The sequence below is a fragment of the Kogia breviceps genome, chromosome 16 (genome assembly GCF_026419965.1).
Source record: "Kogia breviceps isolate mKogBre1 chromosome 16, mKogBre1 haplotype 1, whole genome shotgun sequence".
NCBI lineage: Eukaryota > Metazoa > Chordata > Mammalia > Artiodactyla > Physeteridae > Kogia > Kogia breviceps.
This window is the reverse complement of record NC_081325.1, coordinates 2789146-2805875: the sequence shown is the minus strand read 5'-3', so window position 1 is coordinate 2805875 and position 16730 is coordinate 2789146. Positions and strand designations below refer to the sequence as shown.

At 38.9% G+C, this 16730-nt stretch overlaps 1 protein-coding gene across 5 annotated transcripts in view; it reads left to right on the top strand.

Annotated features, from left to right (window-relative positions):
• ZDHHC20 (zinc finger DHHC-type palmitoyltransferase 20) overlaps positions 1 to 16730 on the top strand; it is a 73169-nt gene that overhangs the window by 18396 nt on the left and 38043 nt on the right. For all 5 annotated transcript variants that reach the window (XR_010837173.1, XR_010837172.1, XM_059041485.2 and 2 more), the window contains exons 2-3: positions 8094 to 8120; positions 12091 to 12194. Coding sequence is in view for 3 of the 5 variants with exons in the window: in XM_059041485.2 (XP_058897468.1) it covers positions 8094 to 8120; positions 12091 to 12194 (131 nt within the window). In the remaining 2 variants the exon portion in view is untranslated. The remainder of the gene's footprint in view (positions 1 to 8093; positions 8121 to 12090; positions 12195 to 16730) is intronic.

The following is a 16730-nucleotide window of genomic DNA, read 5'->3' as shown; positions in this document are numbered from 1 at the left end:
CAGCAAAAAAACTACTAAAGCTCATCAATGAATTTGGTAAAGTTGCAGGATACAAAACAAATATCAGAAATCTGTTGCTTTTCTATATAGTAACAACAAACTAACAGAAAGAGAAATTAAGGAAACTCGTATTTACCATCACATCAAAAAAAAAAACCACCTAGGAATAAACCTAAAGATCTGTACCCAGAAAACTGTGAGATACTGATGAAAGCAATTGAAGATGACACAAACAGATGGAAAGATGTATTATTTTCATGGATTGAAAGAATTAATATTGTTAAAATGACCATACTACCCAGGCAATCTACAGATTCAATGCAATCCCTATCAAAATACCAAGGGCATTTTTCATAGGACTAGAACAAATAAGTTTAAAATTTGTGTGGAGACACAAAAGAATCCAAATAGCCAAAACAATCTGGAGAAAGAACAGAGCTGGAGGAATTATGCTCCCTGACTTCAGACTATACTACAAAGCTACGGCAATCAAAACTATGGTACTGGCACAAAAACAGACACATAGATCAACAGAACAGGATAGAGAGCCCAGAAATAAACCCACTCAGGTATTGTTAATTAACCTATGACAAGGGGGGCAAGAATATATAATGGGGAAAAGCCAGTCTCTTCAAAAGTGGTCCTGGAAAAATTGGACAGCTACATGTGAAAGAATGAAATTAAAACATTTTCTCGCATCATGTACAAAGATAAACTCAAAATGGATGAAAGACCTAAATGTAAGACCTCAAACCATAAAACTCCTAGAAGAAAACATAGGCAGAACACTCTTTGACATAAATTGTGTCAGTATTTTTTTGGATCTATCTCCTAAGGCAAAGAAAATAAAAGCAAACATAAACAAATGGGACCTAATTAGGGGACTTTCCTGGCGGTTCAGTGGTTAAGACTGCGCTTCCACTGCAATGGGCGCAGGTTAGATCCCTGGTCAGGGAACCAAGATCCTGCATGCTGCGAGGTATGGCCAAAAAAAAGGAAGGAGGGGGACTAATTAAACTTACAAACTTTTGCACAGCAATGGAAACCATCGATAAAATGAAGAGACAAGCTACTGCATGGCAGGAAATATTTACAAATGATATGACCAATAAGGGCTTAATATCCAAAATATATAAACAGCTCATACAACTCAACATCAAAAAAAAACCTGATTATAAAATGGGCAGAAGACCTGAATAGACAGTTTTCCAAAGAAGACATACAGATGGCCAACAGGCACATGAAAAGATTCTCACCATTGCTAATCATTAGAGAAATGCAAACCAAAACCACAGTGAGATATCACCTCAAACTTGTCAGAATGTCTGTCATCAAAAAGACCACAAATGACAAATGTCGGCAAGGATGTGGAGAAAAGGGAGCCCCCTGTACACTGTTGGTGGGAATGGAAATTGGTGCAGACACTGTGGAAAACAGTATGGAGGGTCGTCAAAAATTAAAAATAGAACTACCATATGATCCAGCAGTTCTACTCTTGGGTATATATTCTAAGAAAATGAAAACACTAATTTGGAAAGATACATGCACCCCAGTGTTCATAGTAGTATTACTTACAATAGCCAAGATATGGAAGCAGCTTAAGTGTCCATCAACAGATGAATGGATAAAGAAGATGTGGTATATATATTACAATGAAATACCACTTCATCTTGAAAAATAATGAAAATTTTCCATTTGCAATGATATGGATGGAACTGGAAGATATTATGCTTAGTGAAATAAGTCAGAGGAAGATACTATATGTTATCCCTTATATGGGGAATCTGAAAAAAAAAACAACTAGCCAGTATAACAAAAAAGAAACGGATTCACAGATATAGGAGAACAAGCTAGAGGTTACCAGTGGGGAGAGGGAAGGGAGGAAGGGTAACAGCTGATGGAGGATTAAGAGATACAAATGACTGTATAAAATAAATGAGCTACAAGGATATACTGTACAGCACAGGGAATATAGCCAATGTTTTATAGTAACTATAAATGGAGTATAGTCTTTAAAAATTGTGAATCAGGGCTCCCCTGGTGGCGCAGTGATTGAGAATCCGCCTGCCGATGCAGGGGACACGGGTTCGTGCCCCGGTCCAGGAAGATCCCACATGCCGCAGAGCGGCTGGGCCCGTGAGCCATGGCCGCTGAGCCTGCGCGTCCGGAGCCTCTGCTCCACAACGGGAGAGGCCACAACAGTGAGAGGCCCGCATACCACACACAAAAAAAACAAACAAACAAACAAACAAAATTGTGAATCATTATGTTGTACACCTGAAACATAAAATATTGTAAATCAACTATACCTCAATTTTTTAAATGCTAATTTATAATTGCATCAACAAATTAAATAAAAGGGATAAATCTAACAAAATATGTGCAAGGTTTGTGTATTGATCAGATAAAACCTAAAGTGAAGAGATACGCTATGATCATGGAATGGAAGACAGTATTATAAAGATATCAGTTCTTTCTACAGTGATCTATAGAGTCAATACAATACCAGCCAAAAATTCCAGCAAGCTTTTTTTCTTTAATCAAAGATGAGCTTAAAATTTATATGCAAAGGACCTAAAATAGCCAAAACACTTATGAAAAAGAAGCTGGAGGAGTCATACTGTCTGATTTCAGGATTTTCTAAAGCTGCTTGGAATCAAGTCAGGGTGATGGTAGAGTAGGAGTGGACTGTAGATCAATGGGGCAGAATAGAGACTTCAGAAATAAACCCTTACAAATATAGCTGATTAATTTTCATGAGACAATCCAAGGTAACTCAGTAGAGAAAGTATAGTTTTGTTGGCTAATGATATTGGAACTATTGTCCATCTCTAGGCAAAAAAATTAACCTCAATCCTCACTTCATACCATATTTTTTTAATTAGCATTTAAAATCTATTACAGACCTAAATGTAAAACTTATAAACCTTATAGAAGTGAACATATGAGAAAGTCTGTGTGACCTTCGGTTGGCAAAGATGTAGAGAAGACCCCTCTTTAGAACTGGAAATTTTAGAACTGAAAAATACGATAGCCAAATTAAAAAACTCGTAAAAGTCTGCTCAGTAGAAGAATGGAGAGGGCAGAGGAAAGAATCAGTGAACTTAAAGATGGAATAAAAGGTACCCACTGTGAACAACAGAAGAAATTAAACTGAGAAAGAAAAATGAATACATCGTCAGGGACTTGTGAGACTGTTAAAAAAAAAAAAATCTGAACTATGTGTCATCAGAGTTCCAGAAGGAGAGAAGAATGAGAGTGTGGCTGAAAAAGTACTTGAAGGAATAATAGCTTAAATTTTTGCAAATGTGACAAAAGACGTAAACCTGCAGTTCTAGAAGCTGAGTGAATGCTAAACAAGATAAACAAAGAAATCCATGCCAAGACACATCATAACCAAACTTGTGAAAACTAAAAACAGATAAAATCTTGAAAACAGTGACAAAAGTTTACCTTACCTATGGGGGAAAATTAGAACAACAGCAGGTTTTTCATCAGAAACCGTGGAGGCCAAAAGGAGGTGCCATGGCATTTTTCAAGCGTTAAATGAAAAGAACTATCAACCCAGAATCCTGTGTCCAGCAAATGTTCTTCCCTCAAGGTTGAACGTTGGCAATTACAGATTGTCAGCACATCCTTACATTATAAGTATGCAAAGCAAAAACAGGATGAAGGCAGTTAATGTGGCCTTCTCCTCACATGCTTCTCACTTGTCAAGGAAGAAAAAGTTTTTTCCACCATAACTTTTCCTTTTCCAAAGACGTATGCATTAGCCAAAACTATCACATGGCCACAGTAGATGCAAAGGATGGTGGTAAAGTGAGAGTATCTGGGATTTTTCAGTCTCAGTTCGTGGGGAGTAGGTGAGAAAAGGGGGCAGTTAAGTGGAGAAGAGCATGTGGCCAGCTCTCAGGTTCACAGAGAAACTTAAATTTAGATGAATATTATCTGCAAATGAGATTATACATGGTCACTGACATGACTGAAAAAAGAACATTCATTATATCTTTACAAGGCACATGTAACCATTGGTATGTGTAATATTTTTTATAGTCCTGGCTTTATCATCAAAAGAATTTTTAAAACTATATTGGGATCCTCAGAAAATGGACTATCCCTCTGTGAAGCCAGAGGCTCTGCAGACGGCCCAGTGTTCATTGTTCCTAACTATCCTTTGTCTGTGTAGTGGGGCGGGGGGCGGGGGGCAGCTAACAGATCCTGAGGGCTGGTTCCACTCCATCCTGTGCCAGGCGTTGGTGACTCAGTCGTGTCCCTGCCTCCAAGAAAAGTCTGGAAGGAACTACAGATTAGAAACTAGTAATTACATACCAGTGTCAGGAGTGTTATGATAAGGGAATTAGATAGTGCTGTTGGGAATGTATGCTAAGGTGATTTATTTACCCCACTCCTGTGGTCAGGAAAGCCCTCTTGACGAAGTAGTTCTGGTCATTCTTGGTTTGTCTAGCTTTGTTTTTGGTACGGAACAATTTCGTCGTTTCCTGTAGTTGCGTGCTGTCTTAGTGGGCAGTTGGAAGAGGCAGCGACCAGAAACTGTTAGCCAGACGCAGTTTAAATGAGAACTCGGCTCTGACACGTGTGATCGCACAGTGTGTTGTCAGCTTTTGATCTTTACTCATATGATTGCTAAAAATGGTATCTTCGTATAGTTTTACTTTGGATTTCTGTTATGAATGAGGCTGACCATCTTTATGTTGGAGACGTTTGTCTCAATAACTTTTTCTGTGAAAAAGTGGGTTGTTTAAAAAAAACTCTTATTGATTTGTAGGTACTCTTTAAACAGAGAAATTAGTTTTTAGTCCATAGTAAGAATTGTGAATATTTTTTCCTAGTTTCTTGTTGTCTTGTAGTGATTTTTTAAGTGTTTATTTTTACTTTTATGCAGTCAAATATATCAGTATTTTCCTATGGCTTCTGTGTTCTGTGTCATACTCTGAAATACCTACTCTGCTCCAAAAGTGTATATATTTAAAAATTTCCCTTGTTTCATGTAGTACATGCATGATTTTGTTTTTATTTTTTACATTTAAATCTTTGATACATTTGGGATTTATCCTGACCTGTGTTGTGAATCTCACTGGTATCTTTTTTCAACATGGCTACCCATTTATTCTGATGCTATTTATTGGCTCTATCCACACTAATTTGAAATCCCACGTCTATCATATAGTGCATTCTTTTATGCATTTGGTTCCATTTGGGAGCTCTCTGTTCTGTTCTAGTGATACATTTATTCATGAGCTGATACAACTGTTTTAATAATTGGGGTATTTGTAATATTTTAAAAATACTGTGCTCTAGGATTTGACTTGACTAGTGCTACTTCATTATTCATCTCTTTCAAAATTTTCCTACTTCATCATGTAAGTTTATTTTTCTACAAATGAACTTTGGAATCTGACTGCTTAAAAAATAAAAGTATTTTTATTGAGATGACACTAAATTTATAAGAATAACCTCAGGGGAATTGTCATTTTAATGATGACTCTTCTGTCTAAGAATATAAGCCTTTCCACTTGTTCAGATTTTAATTAGTGTCCCTCAGAAACATCAGAATGTTGCTTTTTGTATAGATCTTGCTCAATTCTTACATTTATTCCTAGGAACATTATTTTATTAGGTGGCTTTGTAAACAGAACTTTCTTTTATTATAACTTCTACATAGTGATTACATGTATATTGGGAATCTACTGATTTCTGTATATCAGTTTTTGTACACTATCACCTATTACTTATAATAGTTTTTCAGTTGGTTTTCTTTGACTATAAAAGAATGTAGTCATATAATCTACAAGTAGTGAGACATATGTCTTCAATTTCTATACAATTAATTTATTTCTCTTTTATAATTATGTGGCTACTGTAGTGCTTCCCAGTCATTTCATATCATGGCACGTAATGAAAATTATATTTTTAGTAATGTATACTAGCATAAAGGGGAAATGCTTTGTGAGGCCAGAGGGGACCAGCCCAGGGTTTAACTACCCCAGACCGTACCTGAATGACCTGAGATGGGCTGGAAAAAATGCTATGCCTCTCTGAAACAATGTTTAAAAAAAAAAAAGTAATGATCATGAACCTGCTTGTTATGTTCCTGACTTTAGTGGGAATACTTCTATTGTGTTTTCTCATTAAATTATGTTGGTTTGGGGATTGAGATAGATATATTTTAGTTTATTAAGGAAGTATCCAGATACTCCTATTTTATCAAGAGATTTTAGTCAAAAATGGATATTGAATTAATAAACATTTCTTAAGCATTGTTGCTGTATGCCAGGCTTTGGAACTAAAATACTGAATAAAATGAAACACACTCCAGGAAAGGAAAGAATACAAGTCCAAGTAGACCTGAGTTCAGATTTTTTTTTTTTTGGTACGAGGGCCTCTCACCGTTGTGGCCTCTCCTGTTGCGGAGCACAGGCTCCGGACGCGCAGGCTCAGTGGCCATGGCTCACGGGCCCAGCCGCTTTGCGGCATGTGGGATCTTCCCAGACCGGGGCACGAACCGGTGTCCCCTGCATCGGCAGGCGGACTCTCAACCACTGCGCCACCAGGGAAGCCCCAGATTTTTTTTTTAAGTAATTTTATTTATTTATTTTTGGCTGTGTTGGCTCTTCATTGCTGCACGCGGGCTCTCTCTAGTTGCAGCGAGCGGGGGCTACTCTTCATTGCAGTGCGCAGGCTTCTCATTGTGGTGGCTTCCCTTGTTGCGGAGCATGGGCTTCAGTAGTTGTGATGCAAGGGCTCAATAGTTGTGGCTCACGGGCTTAGTTGCTTCGCGGCATGTGGGATCCTCCCAGACCAGGGCTTGAACCCATGTCCCCTGCATTGGCAGGCGGATTCTTAACCACTGCGCCACCAGGGAAGCCCTTGAGTTCAGATCTTATCTACACTGCATGTACTTGCTCTGTGACCTCAGGGACATCCTTTAATTATTTTGAGTCTTAGTTTATTTGTCTGTAAGAGGGAACTAATGGTAACTGATAGGGTTGTTATTGTTCTAGGACACGATGCCACACTAATGCAGTCCAGCCGGGTGAGACAGACGTGTCAACAAGTAATTGCCAAAAATGAGGTGGTGTGGTAGAGATGGAGGGCTGAGCAGCGTTGAAATAAAGGAATGACCCGCTGTGCCTAGAGTGGGACTTAGGGAGGCTTTGTCAGGGAGGGGTTGTATACCCCGGGTCTTGAAGGATGAATAGGGGAAGTAACCGTGTGTGAAACAGCCTGATGTATTTAGGAAACTATAGGTGTTTTTCCGGATGATTAGACGGTGAGTGTGGGCAAATGACAAGAGCCTGGAGAGGTGGACAGATGGTGGGTCACAGAGGGCCTACAGTGTTTGCTGCTGTGGAGATCGTGGGCTCTTTTCTGTCCGCGGCTGGTGGGTGTTGAAGGGTATTCCGACTTCCCATTTGCTGGTGGTGAGGATGTGGTAAACTGCGGGTAGAGCTGCTTTAAGCTGTCGCGTTTGAGAAGGTCCTAAAACAAGGCAATGGGAGAAATGGGAGGGGGAGGCGGATGTGAAGAGACTTAGGTAGTTGAACCAACAGGGCCCAGAGGCCATTGGAGTATCCAGAGCGCAGCAATAAGGAGCAGTTCCCAGGGTTTCAAACTAGGAAGAAAAGTGCTCTAAAAATTACACGATAAGTTCCTCTTTTTTTTTTTTTTTCTGTAGAAAAATAACAATGTGTTTTGTGTGTAGCTTTTACAAAAAGTTTGGTAAGTTACATCACAGACTACTTAATTAAGTGCCGTAGAGGAGAGTTCTCGTTCTGTAGGTGGCATTAAGAAGAGAGCTAGAGAAAACATAACTATAACCATATTGATACACTGAAAATTAACAAGGGTCTGAAGAAAAATTTTAATGTGATTGCAAAGTTTATGGTGAAGAAGAATTTGAATTTTAGTGTTTCCATGGTTTTTGAGTGTGCAATTCTGAATTTGCATTATTGTTTACCTTTTACAACTAAATTTTATGTTTATGAAAATGATATTACGGTCAATAGTCAACCTGAAATAAAGTTTATATACAAGTGTTTAAAATATATTCACTGTGTTTTCTTCTATTCTAGTTACACTTTCTGGAAATGGAGAAAACGGTAAGGCACTTTTAACTTTTACTCTCAAGTTAAGTAGACTACTTAAGTTATCTTAATTACAACCCATATACTTGTTATTTAGTGATGACTGTGTGTGTTTTGGTTTCCAGAAAGAAGATATATATTCTTAAAGCTTAAGTGATTAAAAGATGTGTTATTAGATTTATTTTTATACATTCATTATATTCTCATTTGTGTTATTTTTGTAAATTGAAGTTGCTGTTATTTTGTAAGGCATCTAGTACCCAAGCTTCTTTGATGTATTTATTTATATACATATTTTTGCCTTGTATATTCTTCAGAACTCTTTATAGTAGTGGTTCAAAGATTTTTAATATCAGTTCTAGCTAAGTTTGAGGAGGAGGTGTTGTTTCATGATGTCTAAATTTTATTGGTGGTTCTCTTGTTTATGCATTTGTTTAAAATAGTACTTTGCTACTCATAGTCATTTAATTAAGTAACCAGACTCTGAATTTGTAAATTGTATTACTAGTTCATTTTGAAATGGAATTAAAGTTTTAATGACTAGTCAAAGAGACAGTGTCTAGAGAGAAAAATCATTACTCAAAATTTTATTGAGATAAAGGAAAATTTTAAGTCCTTTGAGATCAAATTTCAAAAATAAAATTTGATTTGAGATATGAAAATCCAGAGGATTTCTAAAACATTTGAATAGTTAGAAACTTTTTTTTTGTGGTGGTGGTTTTTTTGGCCAGGCTTCGTAGTTTGCAGGATCTTAGTTCCCTGACCAGGGGTCGAACCCGTGCCCCCTGCCGAGGAAGCGCTGAGTCCTATCCACTGGACCTCAAGGGAAGTCCCTAGAAATTATTAATAAATATTCTTATTGTTGAAAATAGAAGGCATTAAGCATGCAAATCTCAAGTTGACTTTGGATCTAATTTCTCAGTAACAGAATAAATATAGACTCAATCTTGGTAGGCTTCTTTTTCTTGCTTAAAATCAAAACTGTTTCCTTTGTGTTGAAAGCGCAGACACAGAAAGCAGAGAATTTCTGAAGTTCTTATAAAAGAACTTTTAACTTGGATCATTATTTCTTGGGGCTGTTTTCCCCATGTCTTTCAGAGGGTCTTTCAGTAAAGTTTTTTGTTTGCTTATTTGTTTGTTTCCTAATTCAGTTACAGGTGATTTTTGAGTCAGACTTTTTGATTTATAGGTTCAGTTTTTCTTTGAACTTTGATTTAATTTGATGAGTTAAGCTTTTACTTTAAGTATTACTTCTAACCAATAGTTTATAGCATATATATGGGATTATTAGTAATCACACTAATTTGAACTTATTTAAAAACAATATTTCCTGTTATTTATATTATAATTTGATAACTAACATCTATTAAGTGCTTACTATATTCCAGGCAATATACTAAGAGATTTATTTTATCTTTTCTTTCTTTAACTGAAGGTTAAGATTTTTTAAGGCAAAAACCATGTGTTTTTGTTCTTACGGAGAGCAGAAATATTCTAAAAAATATTAAATGTTTAAAAACTGTTAAAGTATATTGTTCTGTATTCTAGCCTTAGTTGTAAGTAACTCAGTGATTAAGAAGTTTGAAGTTAAAGTAACCAAGCTATGCAATAATACGTAGATGAGAATTGACAAACTTGATTGAATATGGAGGCAAGGCAATAATATAAATAAGTGAAATGAGCTAGGTGAAGATAAAATTGCAGACTTGATAAATGGCTTCAGTGTTGGTGTAACAGGAGACTGAGCCTCCAGCCTGTTTTCCCAAAGGAGAAACAAATGAGGGGATGCTATTGAATCCATTGGTTAGGCCATGGGGTTTAGCCTGGAGGGAGCTGGAATGATAGAGAATGCAGATTTTGCGAAACCACAATTTTCAGTGAGGATGACAGTCAGTTTTTGCGAAAGTGAAAAGCATATTTGAGAATAGAAGGAAGTTGTGGTTAGCGCTTCATCTTGGCACCAGATGTTATCTCTGAAGTAGGATGTGACCACTAAGATAATAATTTAAAAAGTGGAAGAAAATTAGTTTAGATATGACACCGTGAGAAAGAGCTTGGTTTTTTTATCAAGCATATATGGGTTTGAATTCTGGCTTTATCATTTAGTAAGTAAGTAACACTGGGCAAAATACTAAATTCTCTGAGCCTTCAATTTCACATTTGTAAACTGAAAGAATACCTACGAGACCATTGTGAGGGCTAGAAATAAGGTAACGTTGTATGTCTTATAGGAGACTTCCAGTAGGTAGAAGGGCTGATTTGAGTAGCTATAGTTAAAATAAATACGGTTACTAAGAAGTTCCAGAGTTTTAGAATGCATTCGTTAGTCGCGTAGATGGAGCTGTTTCCCAGGAATTTCATAGCCAATGGGGATAAGAAACGGGGAGCCACATATTTTACGCTGGCCACTGAGATGGATTGGAAGCTAGAGACTGCAAGGCGAGGGCGCCCACTGGCTGGTGCAGTGACCCCGATGACATGAGCAGCCATTTAAGAACTGCTGCGCCAGCAGTGGAAAGACTGAGAAGTTTCCTCTGAGAGAGATTTTAGGGGCTAGAAGTTCAAGTACGCGCACTCGGTGCCCATCGGCCAGCCACGCGTTGAGGGTCGTCGAGCCCCGGCTTCCTGCGTCAGTCAGTCATCTGTGCGTCTCGGGGTTCTGTTCTGTTAGGCCAGGCACGGAGCGGGATACCTGCAGAAGCAAATGCTGCGGTCCAGCGAGTTGCCAACTCTGTATCATTATTTTATGTGAAGACATTTTTTAAAAACCAAAAACGTAAGGGAAAGTAACCTCAGACCAAAGGAAGGACAGTACTTCAGATTGAGTACACGTTAGCTTTATAAAAACTTCACTACGTTGTTCTTAGTGTTTCTCATTTAACTGCAGACCAGTGAAAACTTTTATCAGTCTCTGTCCTTGGCCAACACTGAAATGGGGAATGCACAAAAAGAACCAGTTTTTGAGAAGGAACTGCTATACTTGGACAGCAGTGATAATAATAGCCAGTATTTATTGAGGACTTACTATGTGTCAGACACCGTCCTAAGTGTTCTGCACTTATTAACTTATCAATATTAAGCAGCTAACTTAAAGCAAACACATTATGTGCTTTAACTGCAGTCTGAGTAAATTATTTGGGGAGAATAGTACGAAGGGATAATAAATTCTGAAAGTAATGGAGGAGGCTTTTGGAAAAAGTAATATTTGATCCAAACTTTAAAAATGAGTAGCATCTCACACTTTTATGCTCATCTGTGCTTTGTTTTCTTCTGTGAGTTTGTGGTGCTGCATTCCAAACTGAAAAAGAATTTAAGCACTTGGTAAATAGTTCTGGCTTCTTGATGGAAACCAGTCCCCCTTCTTACAGATAGAAAAACCACAGAACACAAGAAAAAGTTTTTGGTTATATCAGTGAGTTAATGTTTGGAGATAAAGATGTTGGAATGTTAAACTAATCCAGTTAGGAAACAGCTATGGCAGAAATTCACAGGGGCTACAATTTTTTCATTACCCCGTGTTGAAAACGACCATGAAAATTAGGATACCTTTCCTGACAGTCCAGGAATTGAGTTGTTCATTTTCAGTACATAGTTCCTTGGATTTAATGTTAATAGTGAACATTAAATAATAGTTTTTAAGTCATTTAAAATCTAACTTTTAGGAGGTGCTTTTGAAGGAGGTGCTCATAAGATTTCAGCTTAAGTCTTCAGCAAATTAATGAAATCAAATCTCATCTCAAAAATACAGTCTTTACTTATAAACCAGGCCAGTAACCCTTAAATGCAGGAATAGAATGTTTTTCATTATCTGTAATGTTAATGTCATGCAGATAAAGGAGTGTATATATTTGATGTTTTTAGTACATTTTAATTAAATTTTTTATTGGACCAAGCCTCCTGACCCTAAGTATTGTGTTTTAATATATAATGCTTTTTCCTGTTTTCGCCTGGATTCAATGAAATGTTATTTGTTTTTATTTACCAGGAAAGGCCGTTGTTTACCTTGTGGCTTTCCATCTGTTCATTGTTATGTTTGTATGGTCCTATTGGATGACAATTTTCACATCTCCCGCTTCCCCCTCCAAAGAGGTAAATTTAATGTTGGTAAATTACCAAATGCTTTCACTACTGATGGAATTATTTTCCCTGTGTTACCTTTGTTAAAACTTGATTACATAATGCATTTGTGCTGTTTTCATTCATAAATTGCTCGGTAGCTGCGTTGTGAGTGTGAGTCACCAGCGCATCCCGCAGATACAGCCCGCTGACCAGCGTGGCGAAGGATGGATGATGGCGCTGAGGTTTAGCTGTGCTGATACTCTTCTGCCGTGCTGTGTTTTCTTAAAGATGTACTTTATGTCACTGGAGTGCATAATCTTAAGGGGCAGAATTGAGTTAGAGTTTATTTTCAGAAACTCTCAACATTTATTTTTTCTCAGGCCTGAACAAATAAGCTGCAACTAAATGAAGTGTTTTGATTGTGGGAAACAAGTTGTCTGTGCTGTGGCTTGTTACACCTAGTGTGGCTAGTGTTTTTTCTACTTGGAGGCTCCACTTGGAAATAATATGAGTACACATTTATGTGGCGTCAAGCTGAAGACCACTATGTCTCTTTTGCCTTGATATAGCCGACTGAATTCTCGTCACCTAAAGTTGAGAACAGCTAGATAGATAAGAATATATTCTCTAGAGTTAGGACTGCCTGAGTTTGATATTTTCTGCTCCCACGCATTATTTAATGGATCCAAGGCTTAGTTTCCTATCTGGAAAGTGGCGCTGACAGCCACGCCCATCTCTGTAGGGTGTTTGTGAGGATTAAGCGAGCTTCATTCACGTAAAGCTGTTGACGTAGGACCTGTCACATGGTCAGTGCTCAAATATTAGATGATGGGAATAACTTAATGGTTTCCCTTTGTACTAGATTCATCAAAAATCCATTAAAAATTATAGACGTAGGTTTAAAGATATCAACTTCCATTTAACTTTTTATAGCACATATCCGCAGAAAACTCTACACGCCATAAATGAGCACTTGACGCGTTTTCATGAACTGGACGCGTGAGTAACCAGCGCCCAGTTCCAGAAGCAGAACATGGCTGGTTTCCCGCGAGCCCCTCACACTCCCTCCGGGCACCGCTCACGGGGCACCGCTGACCTGCTCCCCCGACCCCTGCCCACCCAGGGGCATCAGCTGGCTTCGCCTGGTCTGCACTTCACGTGGACGGAGTCCTACAGGACGTGTGCTTGTGTGTCTGGCTTCTTTCATTGACGTTCTCTGCGTGTGCGGTTTGTGCATGTTGTTGTGTACAGCTGTGGCTCCCTCCTCTGCTGTGTCATATAACACAGTTTACTCATCTGGCCTGCTGCGGGCGGGCGTGGGCCGCTGGGCAGCTTGCAGTCTCAGGCTGCTACACATAGGGCTGCCGTCAACATTCCAGCACATGTGCGTACACACACAGTCCTTAGGGGCAGCTGCCGAGGAGGAGAACTGTGCGTGCTGCACGGACATTCAGCAGTAGTGGCTGACGCCAGACTCCCACTGCCCATTGCTTCTACCGGGGGCTTTTGTTTCAAGGGATAATGTAAACCACTCATCAAGCTTACTGTTTCTTCAACTGTATTCTTCAAACATTTGCTAATAATTAGTCAGCCCTTAAAGTTATATTACAAATTGCCATCCATATCTTTTTTTTTTTTTTTTTTTTTTTGCGGTACGCGGGCCTCTCACCGCTGCGGCCCCTCCCGTTGCGGAGCACAGGCTCCGGACGCGCAGGCTCAGCGGCCACGGCTCACGGGCCCAGCCGCTCCGCGGCACGTGGGATCCTCCCGGACCGGGGCACGAACCCGCGTCCCCTGCATCGGCAGGCGGACTCTCAACCACTGCGCCACCAGGGAAGCCCGCCATCCATATCTTAATCTCTTAAGTTGAAAAGGACCTGATTTTATCTAATCAATTACTAGTAGTGATGGCTGTTGGAAACATAGCATGTGTGAAAGTAAATAGTTTTTATTACTGGAAATAAAAAATATAATGAGAAACAATTGGCAATACTTTTGAGAAACAGGACAGGACAGGGGTTCAGAGCTCCGCCCCCAGCTCCAGCCCCCTCTGCCTCATCCCTCTGCGTTTCTAGCCACGTGACGTTGGACACACTCCTTAGCTGTCTGTACCTCAGGTACGTCCTCTGTAAAGTGAGGATGGTAGTCGTATGCACCTTATTGGATTGTTGTGTGGGTTAAGTAAATTAATCATACGTACATGTGATTGATGGTATTTTTAATAACATATAATTAATGCTACAGGGAAAGTGCTTAAAAGAATGCCTAGCACATAAGTGCCATCTAACTTATTTTTTTCTTTTTCGGTTGTTGTATTTGCAATGTTGTACCCATTTAGCATTTAGCCCAGTGCTTAATTAAGCCTTTACGTCCACTCCATCCTTCATGCCCCCCTATTCCTGTAAGTATATCTGTAAGTGTAACTGACAGCCTGTGTCCAGCGCTCCTGCTATGGCTCGATCTACCTTCCCTGGCGTGGACCTTGTCATCTAGTATTGTAATTGCCTGCTCACCTGTGTGCATCACCTTATTAAATTGTCGGTTGTTTAAGGGCGGGGATCTTTGCCATCTTGTTCTCCACTATATCCCTCTCCCACTAGCCGGCACATAGTGGGCATCAGTAAGTATTGAATGGATTGATTATTCCATCATGAAAGGCCAGCTAAGCTAGGCTGCAGTGACAGCCAGGAACAGGAATGTAAGATTATCTTTCTGAATAAGCTTACTCTGGGCTGCCTGAGTCGCTCTTGATAAGAAATTGCATAGTTGTGAGATAGGTGTTCGTGACCGCATTAAAAGGACTCTAAATGTAGAGGCTTGAGCAACACTTCGGGCTTGGATCTAGGGGGATTGGTTGGGTCTAAAAAGCAAAAAGTTTACATTTTTAGGGAAGTTAAGTTATAAAGGTAGGCATTTTTTTTCATTCTTTCAGGCAGCAAGTATTTACTGAGCATCTGCTCTTTGTCAGATTGTGGTGGGCTCTGGAAATAAAAAGAACAAGACAAACATAAAATGTTATAAATTGTGATGCATTTAGAAGAAGAACGTGATGATGTGGCAGAGCATAACTGTAAAAGCTATTAGGAAAAAAGCTATTTTAGAGAGCGTGATCAGAGAGACCTCTGAAGAAGTGGTATTAAAGCTGAGACCGTTATAAGTTATCTCTTCCACTAAAGGGTAAGCTTTCTGAAGGAAGACTCTTGGTTATTTACTGCTGTATCTTCATTGCCTAGAATCAGACTTAGTATATAATAGATTGCTAAATACTTGAGTGAATGAATGGTAAGGAGGAAGCAGCATAAGAAAAGCTGGTAGGCATCTTCCATCACTAAGTGTCATCTTTCTAAAAAGAAAATAGGGTTCCCTCGCTTCTCTGGCATTCCTGCAGAGGTTGCCAGTGGGCTGGCTGGTCATTTGCCTGGTACACAGACCCTTCACGAGCTGAGGTCTTACTTCATGTCCATTGCTTCTTCCTGGAACTCTGTATTCAAGTCGTGTGTTGCCCTGAATATACTATTTTCACCTCATTGTGTTTTCCATATGGCGCTTCTTTTGCCAAAATTTTCTTTCCTGCTTTGTCTTCCTGGACGATTCCTGTTTATCTTTCTAAACCCCGTTTAGGTACCACTTCTTCCAAGAAACTTTCATGGACAGCCCTCACCCCTCCCGAGGGAGCTTTGATCACGCCTTGCAAAGAATTGCTGATTTGTAATTCTTTGTTTACATTCCTGAACTATAGGAATGTGTTTTTGAAGGCAAAGGCTGTATTTTTATTCATCTTTGGATCCCTGGTACCTGGGACAGTGCCAAGCTCTTAATTGGTGTGTAACAGATACTTAAATTGAACCATTTGAACACTAAATTTAAGATAATGGCATTTCATAGTTTGAATTCTGTTCAGTAGTATTTAATGAAAAATAGGAATAATTTCAAAAATCTAGTTCATTTTAAGTTTTGTTTTGTTCCATTCCTCATCTAAAATCTGGTGTATCTTGAGATTTTCATTTGGTGTAAGCTTTTCATAATTTATAACCATAGTTCTTACGGAAAAGTAATGATTTCGAGGCCTGGCTAGAAACAGTTCAGCCCAGGACAGTTCTGTTCAGATTTTACAAGGAAACTGTAAAATTTGATTAGAGCATCTTTTTTCCAAATATATATTTAACGTTATACCATATGATTTTTATTCTCTGTTTTGAATGTTTCAGAGATGCATCATGTCAGGGAAGAACTTTCTAGCAAGTTACAGTTCTCTTAAAAGAGAATGGGCCGTCTTACAAAGTAGGAAAGTATTTTTGTACCTGACAGTATTCGAGGGGGTGGATCTCAGAAATGTCTGAAGATTCCAGCCTGCCTGGAAGTTTAGATAAGTGACCTCCAGAGTCTCAACTTGAAGATTGTGTGTAATTTTTTTCTGATTTTTTTCTGTCCTGTTTATATGTCCCTGTTACTTCTTGTCCTTTATAAGTAAATTGGGGATTTCTTGTGCGCCGTCACGATTTAGTTGTGGTCATCTAAGTGGACTCTTCTGCTTCTTAAGCCATCGTGTTTTGGTCAGGTTAGAGA